Here is a 21,883-nt window from a genome sequence, read left to right as displayed (position 1 = left end):
TCACGCGGCTTGATTGGCCCATTCTTCTTTGAAGGTATTGTAACTGGTGAGGTATATCTTCATACACTGCAAACATCAATTTTACCTGCCATCCAAGAGGTTTTCGGAAATGAAAGATTTTACCGAAAACAAGATGGCACTCCTCCTCACTACCACAGAAATGTCAGAGTCTACTTGGATGAAAATCTACCTGGACGATGGATAGGTCGAAGAGGAGCGGTGTCCAGACCTTACACCTCTCGACTTCTACCTATGGGAGACCTTGAAAACTTAAGTTAAACGACAGAAGCCAGCTACACTGAACGAGCTACGAGAAACCATCGTGGCGTTCTATGCAGCTATCACATCGGCAACACCGACAGCCATAGTTCGATCAGCAATTCAGCGGCTTTGGCGTTGTTTGGCTGCTAATGAGCGTCACTTTCAACACATAAAATAACCTTCCCCTGTGCAAGAATTGTAATGGTACGACATTTTGTTCCATTAATATTGACTATCAAAGAGTGTCTATATTTTTCTGGACCCCTCTGTACTGAACATCAGATGAGAACTATTTTAAAGTATATTGTAATCTATTTTTGTTATATGTATGACCAATTAGTTTTTTAACTGTTTTAAGATCTTATGGCTGATGATGATCTAATATCAATAGGCCGAAACTAGATCCATTATTAAAATAAATTAAAGTAATAATTTTATATTGTATTGATAGTTGGAATATGTCATTAATTTACAATAATCATGGGGATCTCGTGATGCAATAACGGACAAATACTATTTCTTCTATAAAAACTCAACTGAAAATATTGTGATCTACATTACAAATTTGTGAATTAAATAGAATTTCTCTTGTGCAAACCTATAACAAATCCGTGGAAATTCACACTCAGAAACATGCATGATCCATCCATTGATAGCCTTACAACCAACATTAATTATCTTGTTCTTGCTACAGTTTTCAATAGACACATTTCACTCATGATTGCATATCCAAACTTGATTTTCCTAGTCTCATATATGCATTTCCTGTTTCTGATTTCTGGAAACTTCCGCTTTTTGTTCGTGAAACGCGCGGTGGTTACAGCTTGCCTGCTCTGGACAAGCCTTATTTTTCCTTCCATCCACATCATAATTTCTTCCCACAGTGAGATTACCAACCTGCTCTCTTCAATAATGCGGAGCTTTTCTTTAGCCAGTAAAGAGAACTCACTCTGATGAAACTACGCACAGAAACGATGTTAACAGCGCGCAAACAACACAATAACAAACTCATTCTTTCGTCCCGATTAACTGAGTCATTAGCAGGTGCTAGCCTCTTGTTTGCAGGACGATCGCCGCCCCAAATCCGCAGCTGTATCAAGCGCACACGCTGCTGTGGTGAGCGGGAAACAGGATACACGAAGGCGATGGACGAAACACTCACAAAATAAAGTATCAAATACGCTTGAATATGAAGTTTCGTAAATTACACAAGCACATAAGAATTTATCCTTTATCCTAGGGGAAGAGTATTGGCTGTACTTGAGGTCATATTAGTAAAAAAAATTGGAAGAAGTAAAAATAAATCGGAAAATCGGAAGAAGAGTTTAACGGAAAGTTTCCGGGTAAATAGGAAGGGTTGGCAGGTATGCTAATGGTGCGATGGTGACCCCAATCTAGAGAGCCAGAAATAATGGCTGGGAGGATTTGTCACACTGACCATGCATCACCTCATAAATTGTAGGCTTTTGGGCTTAGCAGTGATCGCTTGGTAGGCGTAGGACCATTACAGCTGTAGTTTGGTTTGGTTTAGAAGTGTTTGTAAGATTATAATTATACATATTTAATTTTTGTGATGTTTAGTTGAATTGTTGATGGTTTTCATTAAATCCCGGATTTTCCGTTTTCCCGTGTTTATGGTTTTTTTCATGGTCCCTCCAAAAACAGAGAATTGAGGTTATACTGTATTTATTTATAAAAAATGGTTTCATATGTTTTAAATATAACTGGTATAATAGCAGTAATAAAAAATTAATTTGGTTAATATTGAAAATATTTTGTTTGCAATCAATTTACTTTATATGCCACTAATATACTGAGCTTGATAGCTGCAGTTGCTAAGTGCGGCCAGTATCAAGTAATCGGGAGATCGTGGGTTCGAGCCCCACTGTCGGCAGCCCTGAAGATGCTTTTCCGTGGTTTCCCATTTTCACACCAGGCAAATGCCGGGGCTGTACCTTAATTAAGGCCACGGCTGCTTCATTCCATTTCCTAGGCCTTTCCCATCCCATCGTTGCCATAAGACATATCTCTGTCGGTGCAACGTAAAGCAAATAGCAAAAAAATATATATATATATACTGTGTGATCATTTCAAAACTTCCCACCCTGAATAGATTTAATAGTTCCTATTTTGTTTATGGTTTTTATTGAGGGAAAATATACCAGTTTATTTTTCGAGGGGGAAATTGAAAAACACTGTTGATTGATTTTTATATACCCCCCGTAAAATGCATCTCCTCAATAAGCTCCAAAATACCAAAATATGAACCATATTAAAGATGGGAAGTTCTGAAATGAACACACACAGTATATTAAACATTAAAATTAGTGTAAGGTATTTAGCTCATGTACAGTGTAAACAACAATTAATACAAATGCAACAGAATGGCACTGATAACATCATTGTCAGTATACGGCCTGCTCGAAAATATTAGAGGCGTGGCACTCTGTTACGACATCATAGGTTGACGTTGCATGGTCTAAAGTTTAACCACAACCCTGAGCATTGCAAGTGCCTAGTTAACTTTACTATATAAATGACTTGGATTAACCAGGAATTAATTGAATAGCTTCATAAAACAACGATGTTTAATTTCCTTCTTTATAGACAGGCAAATAACTACAGATAGTACAAACCAAATAAACCACCATCTTACCTTCAGTATCTTCACGATCTAGTATTTCCACTTTGCGAATAAAAAACCTTTCTTTCAGTCTGAACTCTCCTCCAGTAGGCCCAGTGACAGACACAGATGCCCGTTTGCTGTTGGGTTTGCATAGCACCATAAGTCCATCAAAGAGAAACACTCTTCTCTCTGTCAGACGCCGTCCTCCACCAACTTTGCCCAGAACGTCCTCTGTCCAGAATAAACAAATTCAATGACAGAAAATGAAAAATAGTAAGGTTGCTCTAAAATACTTCATGCAAATTTGAGAGTAGTACATCTACTTAATGGAGAACTTCCACGGCATGTAAAAAAAAAAAAAAACCAACACAGAGAGAGAGAGAGACAGACCACTAAAACTATTCTTAGGACAGATGAAGGTGGGATTTGAACTCGTGTATCTCCCGAGTGCAGAGCTTGGCTCCAAAGCAATACCACGTTAACATGTGTTGAACACTCCACTTGATTCCTATTATGGATAAATTATCATATTCAAGTTTATTCTTTCAGCCGTTAATATATTTTGTTCTGCTCGTTTGTGTACTAAATGTATGAGGAGTCACAGCAGGATCATTCCAGGGAGGAAATATGTCAGGCATGGCAGGGGAAGGAAAGAGACCTCTCAGGGTGGTATCAAGCAATATCCCTATTTCAAAACTGGAACATGGTATGGTGGTAAGATTTATTAAAAAATAAATCATCCGTCCTCCAGTGGGAGTGACCATAAAAGTCTGGAATACATAATTTACAGTATGTAACTATAAAAACTTACAGGAGTTAGACAAGGCTGTAATCTTTCACCTTTGCTGTTCATAGTTTACATGGATCATCTGCTGAAAGGTATAAAATGGCAGGGAGGGATTCAGTTAGGTGGAAATGTAGTAAGCAGTTTGGCCTATGCTGACGACTTGGTCTTAATGGCAGACTGTGCCGAAAGCCTGCAGTCTAATATCTTGGAACTTGAAAATAGGTGCAATGAGTATGGTATGAAAATTAGCCTCTCGAAGACTAAATTGATGTCAGTAGGTAAGAAATTCAACAGAATTGAATGTCAGATTGGTGATACAAAGCTAGAACAGGTCGATAATTTCAAGTATTTAGGTTGTGTGTTCTCCCAGGATGGTAATATAGTAAGTGAGATTGAATCAAGGTGTAGTAAAGCTAATGCAGTGAGCTCGCAGTTGCGATCAGCAGTATTCTGTAAGAAGGAAGTCAGCTCCCAGACGAAACTATCTTTACATCGGTCTGTTTTCAGACCAACTTTGCTTTACAGGAGCGAAAGCTGGGTGGACTCAGGATATCTTATTCATAAGTTAGAAGTAACAGACATGAAAGTAGCAAGAATGATTGCTGGTACAAACAGGTGGGAACAATGGCAGGAGGGTACTCGGAATGAGGAGATAAAGGCTAATTTAGGAATGAACTCGATGGATGAAGCTGTACGCATAAACCGGCTTCGATGGTGGGGTCATGTGAGACGAATGGAGGAGGATAGGTTACCTAGGAGAATAATGGACTCTGTTATGGAGGGTAAGAGAAGTAGAGGGAGACCAAGACGACGATGGTTAAGACTCGGTTTCTAACGATTTAAGGATAAGAGGTATAGAACTAAATGAGGCCACAACACTAGTTGCAAATCGAGGATTGTGGCGACGTTTAGTAAATTCTCAGAGGCTTGCAGACTGAACGCTGAAAGGCATAACAGTCTATAATGATAATGTATGTATGTATGTATGTATGTATGTATGTGTGTATGTATGTATGTATGTATGTAACTATAAAAATGAAATCATACCTTTTCTGGAAATTATGATATAAACAAAACTGTGTAATTGCAGAAAATCTCTTATGATCTGTAATAAGATTTTCTCCATTTCGTAAAAAGGAATTTTGAAATTTTGAAGGATAGTTGCTGTGTCCTTTGGCAGGATACCTCTGGATACAAACAGGAAGCCTCTGACAATCCACTGACCAAGAGGAATATTATATTTAGCTGATAGATATGGCAGACATGGTGTATAAATTGTTTGTTTTCCCAAATTAATATCCTGAGCTTGTTGCAGGTCCCACTCGAAGTGAATGATAGGATCTAACACCATCGCTTTATTTTCTTATTATTTTCTTTATTAATATGTCGGTAGAGACACAGCGAACTTCTTCGTGCACCTCCCGTCCACGGTGCCTCAGGCCTTGAGCAATTGATGTCCTTACTCGATGGTGACAATTGTTACGCAGTAATTTGGTGCTCCTGTAGGACCCCAGCACATGTCCAAGTGTTTTAGTCACGTTGCAGCGGTCAGGTTGCATGACATTTTTATAACAGTTTATAACATTTTGATAACAGTTTATAACAGTTATGAAATTCTTAAACTTAAAAGTTATGTATTCGGATGAAAATAAAGGCGACTTGCGAGGCATTCAGGAATTTGACTTCGGGTGATCGCAATACAAAACCACTCCTCTACCTTTCTGGGGTAATTGAAACCATAACTGAAGAGTGATCTCGCATTATCTCTCGCAGCTTTCTTACATTGGTTTTAGAGGAAAAACTTTCTTTATTGATATTCAGTTCATGGAGCGCTACGTTCTACTCATCGGAAAATTTTCATAGATGATGCAAATGATTATAAGCTATAAATTTCATTTTTGTTCCTTACTGAAGTGCAGTTATAAGAAATAAACTGACAAGAGGGTCCACATTTTCAATAGAATATATCAAGTAAATGATATGATGTCTGGCCAGTTAAATCTGCTACTGTAATGGAATAAATCATACAGCCAGTGTCTCTACGCTGAGTGTAGGGCAGCAGTAAATAGCCTGACCAACTATAAGGACCAACGGCTATGGGCGGAGGAGTCCTTATAGTAGAGAAATAGGCCCTGAGTGGAGGAAAAGCCACTGAAACCCCACATCAACTGTAGCGTCTGTACTCCAGAGGAGTGGCTACAAAAGGAGTCTGCTCTCCATGTTAGGAGCGGCCTACAAGTTTCGGCTGGCAGTAGCTCTAAAATGCCTTTGGGAGTGGCGAACCCATTGTAATAAAAGCCTATATGATAAGTGTAATAAAACGTCGGAAAATGCTAGGGCATTCCCTAAAAGCAACGTGCAAAATGCTAGGGCATTCCCCACAGGTGACGTGCAATTCTAGTGATGCTTGGAGAAATGTGAGAAATGGGCAACCAGCAACCAAATACATGAAGATAGCGACCATCAACGTAGTGACATTAACAGGGAAAGTGGAAGAAATTGTTGATTTTATGGTTGACAAAGATATAACATTGATGGGAATTAGCGAGACCAAATGGAAAGGAAAAGGTGAAAGGAAACTAAAGAAAGAATACACCTTATACTATAGTGGAAGAAGAGAAGCCAAAAATGGTGTAGGTCTCATCATTAGAAAAGACCTAAAAGAATACCTTAGAATTGGTGGAAAATATAAATGAGAGGTTGATTAAGGTCAGACTGAGACTTGAAACTGGTGTTACAGATATATTTCTAGGGTATGCTCCACAAACAGGAAATACAGATATGGATCTAGAGGAATACCTTGAATATCTGGAAGGCCATATACAGGAAAAACAAGTTGTGGATCATAGGAGACATGAATGCCCAAGTAGGTCAGGAAAGAAAAGGAGATGAAGATATTATAGTAACATTTGGAAATGGGTAGAGAGACAAGGCTGGAGAAATTTTGGTAGACTTTTGTAGAAAAAATGAGCTGATCATTGGTAACACATGGTTTCAAAAGAAAAACAGTCAGAAAATTACAGGATATAGCTGGGATAACAAAATCAGAACTCCGATAGACTACACTTTGTCGAGAAGGTTAACAAGAAAATGTTGGTAGATGTAACAGTCCTCCCAAGTGAATCTCATGAAGGAGATCACAGAGTTGTGATAGCAAAATTAAAGATGAGAAAGGTACAAAGATGACTAAGATTAGACAGAGAAAGCTAAAGGTGTGGAAATTGCAGGAGAAGGAAATAAATGAAGAGTTCCAGACACACATTAAAACAAGTATACCTAAGGAAGACATCGGAAGGGCTGAAGAAGAATGGGCGTACTTTAAAACAGTCATGGTGGAGTCTGCAGAAAAGACCTGTGGAAGAGTATCAAGAACAAAGATCAAGAAACACCCTGGTGGAATGACAAGGTAAAAGATATAGTTTAACGGAAAAAACAAGCTGTGGGGACAAAAAAAAAAAAAAAAAGGCTGAGAAAGAGAACAATAGATATTTTAGATATTTTATTCTTCCACCATCAAGTACAGAAAATGTACACTAGGTATTGTCAGTATAAATAAAAATAATCTATACACAATATCTTAGTAATTATGCCCGAGTCATTAGAAAAATTATTTTAGCTACCTATATTACGTCAGTTTTTGAAATACCACATTCTAGATACTCTTCTACACTATAAAATGCCTTTTTCCTTAAGAATTGTGACAGTACCCTGTTAAATGCACTATTGTCTAATGTTCGAATAGGTAGTGGAAGCTTATTGTACATCTTAAGCTGTTGATAACAGTGCCTGTTTGTGCTTTTACTAAGCCTGGAGTAAGGAGTATCCAGATCATTCTTGTATCTTGTGTCGTGCATGTGAACTGTAGATCTTTCTTTAAATTTGGAAAGATTCTCTTTCACATGCATAATATTTGTAAGAATATATAAACAGGGAACTGTCATAATTTTTAGGCTCACAAAGGAAGTTTTACAGGAGTCTCTAAATTCTAATCCAGCAATTAGACGGACTGCCTTTTTCTGCCATATAAATACATTATTTGATGTGGGACAATTTCCCCATAACCTGATCCCATACAGTATATGAGGGTGAAAGAAAGCATGATAGGATGCAAGTAGCATATCCCGACTGATGCAGGTTTTCAGTTTCCGCAACAGATACCACACCCTGGATAATCTCTTACAGAGTTCTGATGTATGTATTTCCCATGTAAGTCTTGTATCTACATGTAGGCCTAATAATTTAACAGAATTACGGCAGCCATTATTTACAGTGTGATCCAAGGTAAATATGATATTTTCTGTTTTAGTGACGTTAATAGTTAATTTATTGTGATGAAACCAGTTTTCAGCAATTTTAACAGATGTGCTGACTTGGTTTTGTAGTGTTGTGATATCAACATTACTGTTTACGAAAGTTGTATCATCAGCATATAGAACTGATGTGCAGGGAACATTACATGCTAGGTCATTGATATAGACCAAAAACAGGAAAGGTCCCAAAACAGACCCTTGTGGGACACCTGCTTTAACCGTTTCCATACCAGATTTTTTATCACTTATTACCACCATCTGTCTCCTTTGATGGAGATAGAATGCCATTAATTTCAGTTCATGACCCCTTACTCCATAATAACCAAGCTTGTGAATTAGGATTTCATGCGAGACACAATCAAAAGCTTTCGTCAGGTCAATTAATGTAGCACCTGTGACTGTTTTATTCTCAAAATTATTTAATATGTCTTTGATGACACATTCAACTGCTTTTATCGTTGAATGACCCTTCCTAAATCCAAACTGTTTGTTGTAAAGCAAATTATTTCTGAAAAAGTACTCGTCGAGTTGTATAAATATACAGGATTCAATAATTTTGCTCAGAATGGGTACTATTGTTATAGGGCGGTAATTTGATGGGCACATTCTATCCCCCTTTTTAAAGATGGGTATCACTTTAGACATCTTTAAACACTCAGGAAAAACACATTGTCTAAGCATTAAATTTATTAAAAATGTCAATGGCATTAATATCATGTCAATAACTGCTTTGATTGTATTGTTAGAGAGACCATAAATGTCTTGGGTACTAGATGAATTCAAATTTGTGACAATACTTCTGACTGTTTGCAGATTTACTTCCACCCACCTAAAATCATTATTCAGTACATTTGAGGGAAGATCAAAGAATGCAAAACAGAATATAGTCACTGCAAGAAGGAATGCTCCAAGATGGTTCAAGAAGAGAAAAAGAAATGCTGGCAAAAATTGACAATCTCTGCAAGAAGATGCAACCAGAAGCAAAAAGATCTTATTCCAGTGGGTAAAAAAGAAGAAAAACCCAGGTGAAGGTGCTAACTTCATTAAAAATGAACAGGAGGAAATGATGACACAGAAGCAGGATATATTACAGAGGTGGGAAAAGTACTCTGAACAGCTTTACAATGAGCAAATTACCTCGGTACGAGGAGAAATCGAAGAACCAGATTTATTGCAGATGGAGATAAGGAAAATGAGGTATCCATGGCAGAGATTGAGTGGGCCACTAAAAGGATGAAATGAGGCAAGGTAGCTATAACAGATGAGGTCAGTATAGAAATGATAATTGGTCTACAGTGGTTGTATAGACTCTTCAGAGTGATATGGAAAGAAAAGACTGTTTCAAAAGAATGGAAGAAAGGGGTCATTATAAAAAATTTCAAGAAGGAAAACAGGAAGAAATGTGAAAATTACAGAGAAGTGACACTGATCCCTCATACAGCTAAGATCCTTGAGAGAATCTTGGATAAGCGAATGAGACAGAGTAAAGGGAAAATTGGCAGAATGTGGATTCAGAAAAAGCAGGTCCACATTTGACCCAATATTTACTTTGCATCAAATGATGGAAAGGTATTGGGACTATAGAAAGGATATGGTAGTAACATTTCTAGATATTGAAAAGGTCATATGACAGTGTCCCAAGGAATTTGGTATGGAAAACATTGGCAGAAGCACAGATTGGGAATGAAACAATGCAGATGGTAATAGCATTGTATCAAATTTGCAAAACCTGTGTTAGAACTAAAGTGGGTCAAACTGAATGGTATAGATTTGAGACAGGCTTAAGACAGGGAAGTGTATTGTCTCCCTTACTCTTCATTATCTTCATGGATAGAATTCTACTTAATGTCAAGGAGAACATGGGCAAGCAAGTAAAATCTATGCTCTTTGCTGATGACATTGTAGTTTGGGGTAAGGTTGCCATAAGGTTCAAGATGAATTTCAGGACACCAACATCGACAAGTTCCAACCATAGGTGCCGACTTCATGGAAGCACTTGCCCCTATACATATGTGCTGTATCAGAGCCATGAATTAGTTATCCAGGCACACACATTCAAAATTTTATTAAACATGTTCTGCATTTGGCGCACGCGGATCCGAGAGGGGAAACGCGTGAGCACTGAAAGCCACGGGAAGTTCTATCCAAGGAGTGAATGGGATATGTGTGTGACGAAAACAGAAGAGGGCAGGCCTCGATTCCGTACCACGTGATAATGCAGTGGGGGCGAAAATCGCGGACAGCCAACATTCCGCACAGAAATTTGATGTGGGTAGCCAGCCTAACGGGACGAAATGGTGAGGAGAGATTAAATTCTCATCTCAAATTAGATTATGATTAGGAGAACAACGGACACCACATGCATCTTCGGAATTATATAGAGAGATTGTCCGAAAGATGTATGCTAAACATCCCGTGGAATTTAAATTACGCAGTAGTGACTATCACATAAAGAAAGCGTCCCCATGCGATACACTGAACACGTGGCCTGTCGCGGGGAGTCCTGCAATTGTTTAAGAGGCAGGAATGATGCTATGGATATTGCAAGATAGTTTACGAATGGATCAGCTTCCGCATACAATCGAGATTCATGGAATACGTTTAGCTACCTCTCGAGCGCACTGCCTCACTAATACTCTTGATATCAATGGAATAGATTGATATCATCTCCGGGAGGAGTTTAGGGACAGCCATTTTGTACCAGTCTTATAAATAGACCACCAGCAGGCGCACCCCAGGTCAGTCAGGAACTAGTCTTGAACCTACTTCACGTCACTCGTCGCAAGACTACTTGTATGCTTCTTTGTGCGGGAATGATTTGAGAGATATAAGCTCGTATTGGCAAAACAGTACACGAATGTATGTGTTTAAGAGCGATCAAATACGGAATAAGTTCTATAACTATTAAATCGGATGTTGATAATTTTTATAGATAACAGGGCATAACTTCTGTGCGTGACGGTAGCCCAGAGATCACTATAAAGGGAGATTGTAACATTAAGTTCATGAGTGGATAATATTCTGTGTTGGTGTAACAGTGTCTTCAGTGGAGAACGAGAGATTCAACCATGTTCCAAGAAACAGCTACCCAGCTCTGGACCCTTGATAGACCAGTGATGATGGTTGCTGATATGGAGGGCTAAAGTCTCCCAGCATGGACCCGCCCGAGGCTTAAACGGAAGGCATCATGAAGTTTTTCAGATAAGTGCATTCCATTTTTTAGTAATTATGAATGCGTATCTTGTAAATAAGTTAATAGTAGAGTAGGATACATTTTAAAAAGAAATTTATATTTCAGTGCTTAGCGTAAGAAGCTTGTTGAGTGAGTTAATGTTACTGATTTGCTAAAAATCATGGTGGAATCGGTGTAATTAATCCACTTTCACCATCGGGTTACAGTAATTGCATAATTCATTTTGATAGCAGGTCAGATGCACAGTTTTATTATTTTATTTTTGAATAGAAGCTTTTAAAATTTACCTTATGAGTGCATTAGGTTAAAGATTAAGATGGTGGAATATATATCGTAGACATATAGTCACTACCTGTAAATATAGTATAATTAATGCATGTATTTTCTCTAGAAGTAGGTATGCACTCAATACATTTTCCTTTAAATTTCAAATTAGTAATAGATTTATAGCATAAGGTTTTTTTTGGATACAGATATGCTGTAAGATAAACAATGCTGGGATTCAAATCCAAAAACCTCCATTTTAGATAGGGGTTGTTTCCGTAAGAAAGCATTTATGTTAATTCTTCTATTCCCCTGCATTGTAAAGAAGTATAATGTTTCTTATATGCCTAATTATCGAGTTTAAAAGCATTGTTTCTTTGTTAATCTTCGGCGTGCTCAGGTCACAAACCCGGGTCTGCATTTCTTGAGTCTGTGTCAGTGTGAATCAAATAGTGAGAAGATCCCTGTTAAAGTTGTGATGGGCTGTCTTACCAACGGGTACTGATATGGCTTATACATGAGAAATTAAAAGCAGGCAATTTGTTTCTCAAGAGAATGAGAAGTTCAGAATAGTGTGTAGGCTCACACAGGGATTTTAAAGAAGGAAGTTGAGATGGCGAAGGAAGACTGGTGGGTCGTGTCCCATTTGTCTCGGCTGTCACTACGAATGGAAAATTCTAAATTCCCATGGAGGGAATTAGATATTTTTCACCAATAGAGCATGTCAAAAATGTCAAAAACATATCAAATGTAAGGCTTTTCAGGCGCTTGCTCTATTAACCAGCGTTTTGTCTTAGGTCTGACACTACGAAATGGATGGTCGAGGGGGGACAGTGTTATGGTAAAATACAGGCCCTTCATAAAAATCGTATTTTCTTTCACAAGGGTGTTGTAAATGCGTTCTATGTGTTTCGTATACAATGTAATTGTTTGGCCGTAGGGCCAGGTAATTAAATAATGAATTTAGCCGATAGAATCCCTTTGCAAATAAAATAGATAGGGTTTTTCTTTCAGCAACCCGCTACGATACCAGAATACCCATTATTCGAATCCCGGCACATCCAACGTGGAATCGTTCGGGTCCCTTTGACCTGGACAGATATATTCATACAGCCAGTGTTTAAATGTGTATTTTTCTTTGTGTTTCTTGACTGTTTATACAAGTGATTTGATTATGTGTTATAAGTAAATTCTGACTTTACTCATGTAATGATGTTGGGTTCATATTTTTCTGTCGCGAGTAGTGGACCATTTTATTGTGTATGTAATTTCATTTTTTTTGTTTTTGTTTTGTCTATTAATGGTAAAGGGGGATTAACTACTCAACTAGTTTCAAGTGTTTTTCTTGTTTAATTGTAATTTGGTTCCCAATGTCGAAGGGAATGTCATGTAGGTTTCGCTGACGCATTCGTATTACAGTAACCTGTTAGATACTATATTGGGGATGCATTTATCTGAATAAAGACTAACAATCATCTTGTCCGGGACGTTAATATTATTTTGTTAATGTATGTATTTCATAGTCACATGTAATCGGTGGCATGGTCCCCAAAGACTTGTATATTATATTATCCTAAAATACGGTTTTATTTTGCCAAGGACATCAAAATTTAGTTTGCTCCTATTGGAAGAATTTCATTTTGCCGTAGAATAGTGCGTCCTGAATTTCCTCCACACCCTTAAGCCTGCAAGCTAGATATATATTTTAGATACAGACAATCCACCCCAGGAGATCCAGTTGTTAAGATCAAGGGTGCGGAGAAGTGTGTTCGAATCCTGCACAGGCCCTGGGCATTGCCACATTTGTTGTCACGGATACTTGAACTTTGCTTTCACTGTAGCTTCGTATCCCAGGCCAGAAAGGGTTCAATATAGTGGTAAGGGGACGCAATCATGTTGGATATTGGATATTTCCATCCTTGTCCCCGTGCTCAAGACCAAAATTTGGCACCTATGTTTCCAGCGAGTGTATTTGGGTAATTCCATATGAACTGTCCCGTCCGTTACCAAAAGACACACTTGTTATATGATGTTAATGTTAAAAATCAAATGGAGAAAGAATAAGAAATCACACTTTATGTAAAACACCTACTTTACCGACCACTCGAAAATTATGTAATACAGTAGAAGTCCGCTATAGCGAGTACGGCATATAACAAGAACCCCATTATACCGACAATATTTTGCTGTCCCTTCAAAATTCCTATATTAAACTGTGTATTATCCTTTGGTTATAGCGAGATCCCTATCACTGACGCATCCGTTATTACGAGCGATAAAGCGCGCGCGATTTTTCCGTTATAGATATTTATACACCCCAGCGATTATGTTGCATGCAATCGATTATCTTCGGTATAGTTTCCTCACTATGTTCACTAGCGAGTTCTCTTGCCGACATTCGAAGGCGATGTTGGAGTCTGTTAGTAATACCTGTCGACTGATGTTCTGTAAAGAAAATTCGAAATGAAGGAGAACATATTTTTGTAATAAATATGCAAATAATGAGTCCGATAACAGTTCTTAACTCGGTAAAAATAAAGGCTGACTAAACGATCGCTTAATTTTAATGCTAAATACTGCAATTAAGTAAAGTTGGGATACACCTCGAGATAAGGCAGGGTGCATAACTGATTTTACAGGTTAGTTTATATTTTCTCGCATCTGGTTAAATTACAGAAAGGTTATTATGTAAATTTACAGCGAAAAGGTTATCATTTCTCTACTGGCGTTTGGAGTATGTTTTCATCATATGTATAGTATGGTTAAGTTAGGATCGGTGACGCTTTTTTAATAAGGAAACTGAAACGTTTGCCACAAAATGCGATCGATCATCTTTGGTACGGTATAGTTTTCTCACTATGTGCATTTGCGAGAGGATAACAAGTTTTTGAAATGAATGCGTAAATAATGTGGCCGATAGCAGTTGTTAACTCATTCAAAATAATGACCTAAGTAAACGATCTCTTAATTTTAGTGTTATATACTGAAGTTAAGTAAGAATGTGATACACCTCAAGATATGGCAGAATACATCACTGATTTCAGAGGATAGTTCATATTTTCTCGCGTCTAGTTAAATTTCTGAAAGGCTATTCACATGTAAATTTTAGCGGGGATAACTCATTTCTCTACGTGCTTTTCAATTGTTTTCATGATACATATACGGTCAGGTTAGGTGACGCCATTTGAAGAAGAAAACTCTGGAGGGATAACGTATTTCTCTGAATCCAAGACGATGCTTTTTTCCTCAGAATCTCATGCGAAAAATCAAGGGTCATCTTACATTTGCGGCCTAACAGTAATGAATACCACTGGCAACTCTCGTCGTAACCACGCTGCTTCTTTTCAACCTCGCACGTGCACGCACACACAAAATTCGTTGACAATAAACGACAGACTCTATTATACATCGTTAGCCGTGACAACTGGTTGTACAGTGCCTGTGTGTAACATCACTGGATCTTGCGAAATAGTGGAGAGAGAACGACATTCTATTAGGCTCTACAAAAATGTTTCTCAAATCTGCAGAATGACATCAAAACATGCGAGCCTTCGAATTCTTAGAATGGCCACGACCACTCAGTGGCAGAATTATAATGCGTCTACTGTACCTGATTCTTAGCAAAATTAAATTTTATAGACAACAAGAATATTTTCGTGATTGATAGTTGTAAAGATACGAGGAACAGGTATTACAGGCAAATTTTCAACGGGTTCTTGTCGATATTGTGATGCCAATTTTAAGTTAAAGGTTATTAAACACTCGGAAATTTAGAATAATTATGCAGCCACAAGAAAATATGGCATAGGCCTAATTAAAGCCAATATTTGACGTCGGCGTGAAGACAAAGATACTAAAATTCATTCAGTGGTCCGCAACAAGGACGCTTTAAAGAAGTCGAAAATAGAAATTGTGATGTACCGGTATGCGTACGAAAAACGCAAGGGCGGAAAGGCCATACAATAAACTCATTTGTTGACCTTCAGCGTCCGCGATTAGGCCTATATATCGCTAGCCGCTGAAGTTGGCCCAAGCCGGCAAGCGAGACGTGCGTGTAACGGCAGCCAGTTATATCTGACGCTGAGTAAAAGTACCGCAACAGTTTTATAGCCAGCAAGAATATTTTCCTGAAGGATCGCCGTATTGTAGAGACGTATGATATAGGTATTGCCGGCAAATTTTCAACGGGTTCTCTTCAGTATTATGATGCCAATTTTAAGTTAATGGTCATGAAACCCGCGGAAATAAAGAATAATTGTGCAGCTGCAAAAATGCGGCATAACGAAATCAATGTTCAGCATCTATAATAGTACAAAAATGTGTACTGTACAACAAAGGCATTCATATGATTTTACAAAGCACTTTTTGAGCCTGATTTAAATTTTTGAAGGAAAAAGTGGAGATCTTGGATTCGGAGAAATACAGAATAATTTTTTCAGAATGAAATTAAACATACACTTTCACGTAGTATCGCATTTCGAAAAATTACAAACAAGTAAGTCGTAGTACGGATATCATCCTCAGAAACGCAAGTTTTGAACAAATTGATTGCCGTTCCATACCGATTTTAATGTGTATGAGGAGTTTTCCGACTTTTATAAAAAAATCTGATATAACGACAATCCGCTATAGCAAGTAAATTTTCCGCTGTTGTGAATTCTTGCTATAACGGACTTCTACTGTATCCATTGTTATTTGCATAGATTTTTAAATATCAGATGGGACAGCTCACGTGGAATTACTCATTTCTCAATAACATGAATAAATGAAAACTAAAAACAGCATTTATTTACCATTGCTTAAAGATATTTATGACACAGAAGTGTCCTGATGCTGATACCAATCATACTTTTCTGACCTTGACACACTTTTTAGCAACTCATCATTTTTTCAAATGTAATCATGAAATTCCTGCCAAGATAATTCTTTAAAATTGTATTGCAGCAATAATATTGATCTAACAGATTCTATTTTCAGTTTATTTCTGTCATCTGTCCATTGTGAATTCAGTAAGGAAAAAAATATTTTCACACAAGCATCATAGTCAGTTAAACAGAAATAGAACTGAGCCGATTCAATCAATTCAGAATACTGCTCACTGGATTTTCATTGCTTTAAAAACTGAACCCATTTATTACTAGCTAACATGGATACAAAATAAGTTTCGTCAGTATTAAACACGCTGATCCTGGGCGGAAGTAGATAGCGTTAGCGTAGGTCAAGCCTGTTACCATGACGTCAGGTAATGACGTCAACTCTGCTTCAGGATGACCAACCAAAAAATACCATTCCCTTTCAAAAACATTTGAGCAAAATTTTAAATAATTTGCTCTGATTTTTAAAATTCAGGATATCCAGGGAATTTTAAAAATTCATTCAGAGAGACAATACACTTCCCTGTCTTAAGCCTGTCTCAAATTCAGGACAATCCCACTTTTTCAGGACGTATGGCAACCCTATTTTGGGGGGATAGTGAAGAGGAAGTACAGACGCAAGTTGATGTACGGAATGAGGAGATATGGAATTTTGGAATGAAGATTAGTGCTCAGAAAAGCAGAACTTTGATCATGACCAGAGGTAACAGAAAATCCAGGGGAGTGATAAAAATAGGAAATGAACCTCTTGTAGTGAAAACTTTTAAATATTTGGGCAGCATGGTGTCACAAGATGGAAATTTGGATGGAGAAATTGATGATGATGATGATGATGGTGATGATGCTTGTTGTTTAGAGGGGCCTAACATCTAGGTCACCCGGCGAGTTGGCCGTGCGGTTAGAGGCGCGTGGTTGTGAGCTTGCATCGGGGAAATAGTGGGTTCGAATCCCACTGTCGGCAGCCCTGAAGGTGGTTTTCCGTGGTTTCCCATTTTCACACCAGGCAAATGCTGGGGCTGTACCTTACTTAAGGCCACGGCCGCTTCCTTCCAACTCCAAGGCCTTTCCTATCCCATCGTCGCCATAAGACCTATCTGTGTCGGTGCGGCGTAAAGCCACTAGCAAAAAAAAACCATCTAGGTTATCGGCCCCTATTGCACGAAATGAGACGAAATGCGATTACAATCTAAAAGTACAAAATTCATCCACTGACCAGAATTCAAAACGTGATGATGAGGAATAAATTGATGAATATGAATGTAAAACCATCAGTGGATCTGACACGAAATGCCTCACATTCGCAGAAACAATATTACTGACCAAGGGACTGCTTCCAAAGCTCAATACCGAATCAATAATGCTTGTCTAAATGGGTCGATATCCGTGTCAACCGTCCCGCATAATGGCACTTATCGCTAGTAATCGAGAACCATGGTATTTCTCAAGTTGCGATACTAATCAAAGGTAGCATAAACTCATGGTGTTCCAAACATTATGGTACTACTCACAAATATTGGACGTCGTACAGGTGTTTCTCACATAATGCCGCCACACATACGCAACGCAAACCGATGGTGTTCCTCACCTAGGTGTACTAATCACGGGCACCGGTATTCCCGTGGTGTTCCTCACATGGTGGGTACTAAGCACAGGACACGCAGGCCCACGGTGCCACTCATATAGTGGTACTAATCACAGGATACGACGCACGGGTACTGGAAACCCACAGCGAACACCTCTCTGCTGCTACTAATCACAAACCTATTTTGTGCCTAATATACAGGTACTCCTCGCAAGTACAGGCAACCCACGGTGTTCCCCACGTGATGGTACTAATCAAAAGTAGTTTCATGGTTCTAACACCATCCCTTGGTCGCCTCTTTTAGTCGTCTCTTACGACAGGCAGAGGATACCGTGGGTGTATTCTTCGTTTGTGTCCCCCACCCACAGGGGGTGGATGGAGACATTGATTTAAGGATACAGCAGTCTGCAAGTTTCAACCAGTCCGTGAGAGACACTGTGTGGAACAAAAGAGGTGGTGCCAATGAAGTGCAAGAAGGTTTTATACTTGTCCTATTTGAAACCTATACTAACCTATGCTTCAGAAGCCTGAACGTTGACTAAATGGAACCAAAGTAATATACAAGCAGCTGAAATGAGGCTCTTGAGGAGCATACAGGGAAATAATAATAATAATAATAATAATAATAATAATAATAATAATAATAATAATAATAATAATAATAATAATAATAATAATAATAATAATGTTATTTGCTTTACGTCCCACTAACTACTTTTTAAGGTCTTCGGAGACATACAGGGAAAGACAAGACGTCATAGAATAAGAAATGAGGAAATAAGGAGAAGCGTGGGAGTGTGTAAACGTCAATAAGAGATTGATATAGCAAAGCTGAAATGATTTGGGCACTTGATGAGAATGCCAGGAGATAGAATACCAAAGAGAACATTCATGGATACAAAGACTGCAAAGTTGCCTAGGGTATGGCCTAGAACTAGATGGAGGAGCTCTGCTGTGGACTGTATTGCAAATAGAGGAGTCGAGATCAATAAAGTACTAGAAGAGTAGTGGTGGAAAGATTGAGTAAGGTGGAGGGCTTTGGTACACTACCCTACCCAGAGAGAATCTGGAAAAGGGAATAGATGAAGAAAAGAAGATATTACCATCAGTCTAGAGACTAGTTTCAGCCACTTAGTGGCCATCTTCAACCGAATAAAAATTAAACAGATTATGTGATAACTAAACCGTATGTATACCAGACAAAGAGAATGTTGCAGTGATGATTATTATAACATCAAAATACATATAAAAACAAAAATTATGGTTATGATCTTTTTGTCATAATATGACTTAGGACCTCAGGCAAAGAAGTAAATCTGGAAATGATAGCCAGAATTAGGAATGTTTAATGTTATAATTCTTCCTGCAACATTGGCTTTGTCTGTTATACATGTTTTAGTTATCACATAATCTGTTTAATTTTTATTTGGCTGAAGATGGCCACAAAGTGGCTGAAACTAGTCCCAAGACTGACGTAATATTATTTACTTGATATATTGTAATTGTCAATTTATTCCTTATAACATGATGCAGCTGTACGTCCATAATAGGGAGTAAGTGACTGCAGATATTATAGTGCTGAATATTAGCCTCCCATTCAGTGCAGAGTAGTCCCATACCTCTGAATTTCATTGGACTATATAACATGGAGTTCGGTATATCATTGGGTAGAAAAGTACTGGATAACTGAATTTGAGGTGCACACTCTAGTGGGTATATCAATTCTGGCCAAATAAATTCATTGAAAATTTTAACTTTCTGTTCCAGTTTTAAAAGTGTAGTTTTAACTAAATTGTTTAAATCAGAATTCAGGATATTAATTACTTTAGATCTGTCAAGAAATACATCATTATTGAAATCAATTCCCAGATAACTGATTCATTCATTATTTGATGTTACTGATGATATTACTGATCCTTAAAAAGTGGTGATTTTTCCCGGAACCAGTTTTCCTTTTTTCAGGATAATAGATTTACTTTTTCGTCGGTTAATATTTAGACCTATTTCTGTGAAGCTACTTATGACTAAATTAAGTAAAATTGTTGCATCTTCTTCAGTTTTGCTGATTATTGCTACATATCAGCGAATGTGAAAGCAGACAATGGTGCGATTTCTTCGGATAAAATGTATCCGGACGTATCGCTGGCATCATGTCGGTAAGATCATGTAATATTTTATTAATTGCCAAATTGAAAAGGATTGGTGAAGTAGGGGAACCTTGTGCTACTCCACATTTAATTTCTATAGGTTTTGATTTCTTAAAATCTGCTTCTACTTGAATACTGTTCTACAAAAGGAAAGCTATAGTAAGTTTTTGTAAATTGTCTGGAATGAGAGACTGCTGAAGAACCCGCCTGATGAGCTAATGTCCAATAGAATCAAACGCTTTTGATATGTCGAGAAAAATGATGCAACAATACTTCCGGTAGAGCTTTGCTCTTGAAGGCAACCACTGACAAGTGAGGCGTTAATACGGGTTCCAGGTGGTGGCATAAAACTGCGCTGAGATGAATTTAAAGTGATGTGTGCATGTAGAGATCGGGCCAGCTAGGAAGACGTCTGGGAGCGCATGCGCACTTTGGACTCTCCTGCGTAGCGCATCCCCTCCAAACAGAGCTCCTGCTACAAGGACTGTTCAGTGCATAAGTTTACACTCAGCTGTCGCGCGGTGCTTTTTAATTTCTCGTTGTGTAGTAACTGTGGTTAGTGGTGGTGTACGTTAGGCCTATCAACGAGAGTATGGAAGGCGTTAAAAGTAGCCTGCATCGTAAGGTGCTAAAGAGTCAGGCTCGTGCAACAACCTCGAACGTCATAGTCTTTATGCAAAGGAAGACAATGGAAGAAAAGTTTGTGATAGATTGTAAGAAAGTGCAGTAAAGAGTAGCAGCAGCTGTTGGAGCATCAGAAAGTTCTGTGGCACGGATTAAGAGCGAAAAACGAAAAGTGATAGATTTAGGAAATCCTATGGATAGTCTGTTTGAAACACCAAACAAAAACAGAATGCGCACAAATAATATTACTGGACTGAATGACTTTGACGAAGATGCCGTATGTCATATTGTTAACAATTTTTGTTTAGATGAAAAATTTTTAGCTACAGTTTCAAACATTCGTGCAAAGTTAGAGAAAGACTTAAAGTTCAAAGGATCCAATACTAGTGTCAAGCGAATCCTTCGATCATTAGGATATCACTGGAATAAACTAACACTAACAAGCGCATCCTAATGGAAAAACATAACAAAAATACAAAATATTTTTTTATTTGAAAAAAATTGCCCAGTAACGCACGGAGGATAGGCCTATAGTGTACATGGATGAAACCTGTATGCATACATCCCTTGTATCCAGCAAAGACTGGTCTGATAATTCAATGTCCGGTATATCGGCGCCCATGTCAAAAGGAAAAAGACTTATATTTGTACATGCTGGCGGTGAAATGGGTTTCATCGAGAACTGTCTGCTAATCTGAAGTCTGGCAGCAAGAGTGGCGACTACCATGATGACATGAATAGTGACTTTTTTTTTAAGTGGGTGAAGGATATGCTTATTCCTAATCTTCCACCTCGCAGTGTTCTCGTGATTGACTACGTGTCATATCACAACAAGGAAGTAGATCGTGCTCCAACCTCCAGCTCACGTAAAGTGACGATGAAATGAAATGGTGTATGGCTTTTAGTGCCGGGAGTGTCCGAGTATATGTTCGGCTCACCAGGTGCAGGTCTTTTGATTTGACTCCCGTAGGCGACCTGCGAGTCGTGATGAGGATGAAATGATGTTGAAGATGACACATACACCCAGCCCCCGTGCCAGCGAAATTAACCAATCATGGTTAAAATTCCCAACCCTGCTGGGAATCGAACCAGGAACCCCTGTGGTCAAGGGTGCGCTAACCCTTTAGCCATGGAGCCGGACAAGTGACGATGATCTCCTGGCTAGTGAATAGGAACATTCCACACCATGAGACGATGTACAAACACGAGTTTTAT

At 38.3% G+C, this 21,883-nt stretch overlaps 1 protein-coding gene across 1 annotated transcript in view; it reads right to left on the bottom strand.

Annotated features, from left to right (window-relative positions):
* Sos (Son of sevenless) overlaps window positions 1–21,883 on the bottom strand; it is a 765,665-nt gene that overhangs the window by 399,806 nt on the left and 343,976 nt on the right. Inside the window, exon 10 of the mRNA XM_067134824.2 lies at window positions 2,918–3,118. Coding sequence (XP_066990925.2) covers window positions 2,918–3,118 — 201 coding nt within the window. The remainder of the gene's footprint in view (window positions 1–2,917; window positions 3,119–21,883) is intronic.

This window comes from Anabrus simplex, chromosome 1, assembly GCF_040414725.1.
Source record: "Anabrus simplex isolate iqAnaSimp1 chromosome 1, ASM4041472v1, whole genome shotgun sequence".
Lineage (NCBI taxonomy): Eukaryota > Metazoa > Arthropoda > Insecta > Orthoptera > Tettigoniidae > Anabrus > Anabrus simplex.
The sequence above is the reverse complement of the archived record's forward strand: the minus strand, read 5'-3'. Positions and strand labels throughout refer to the sequence as shown.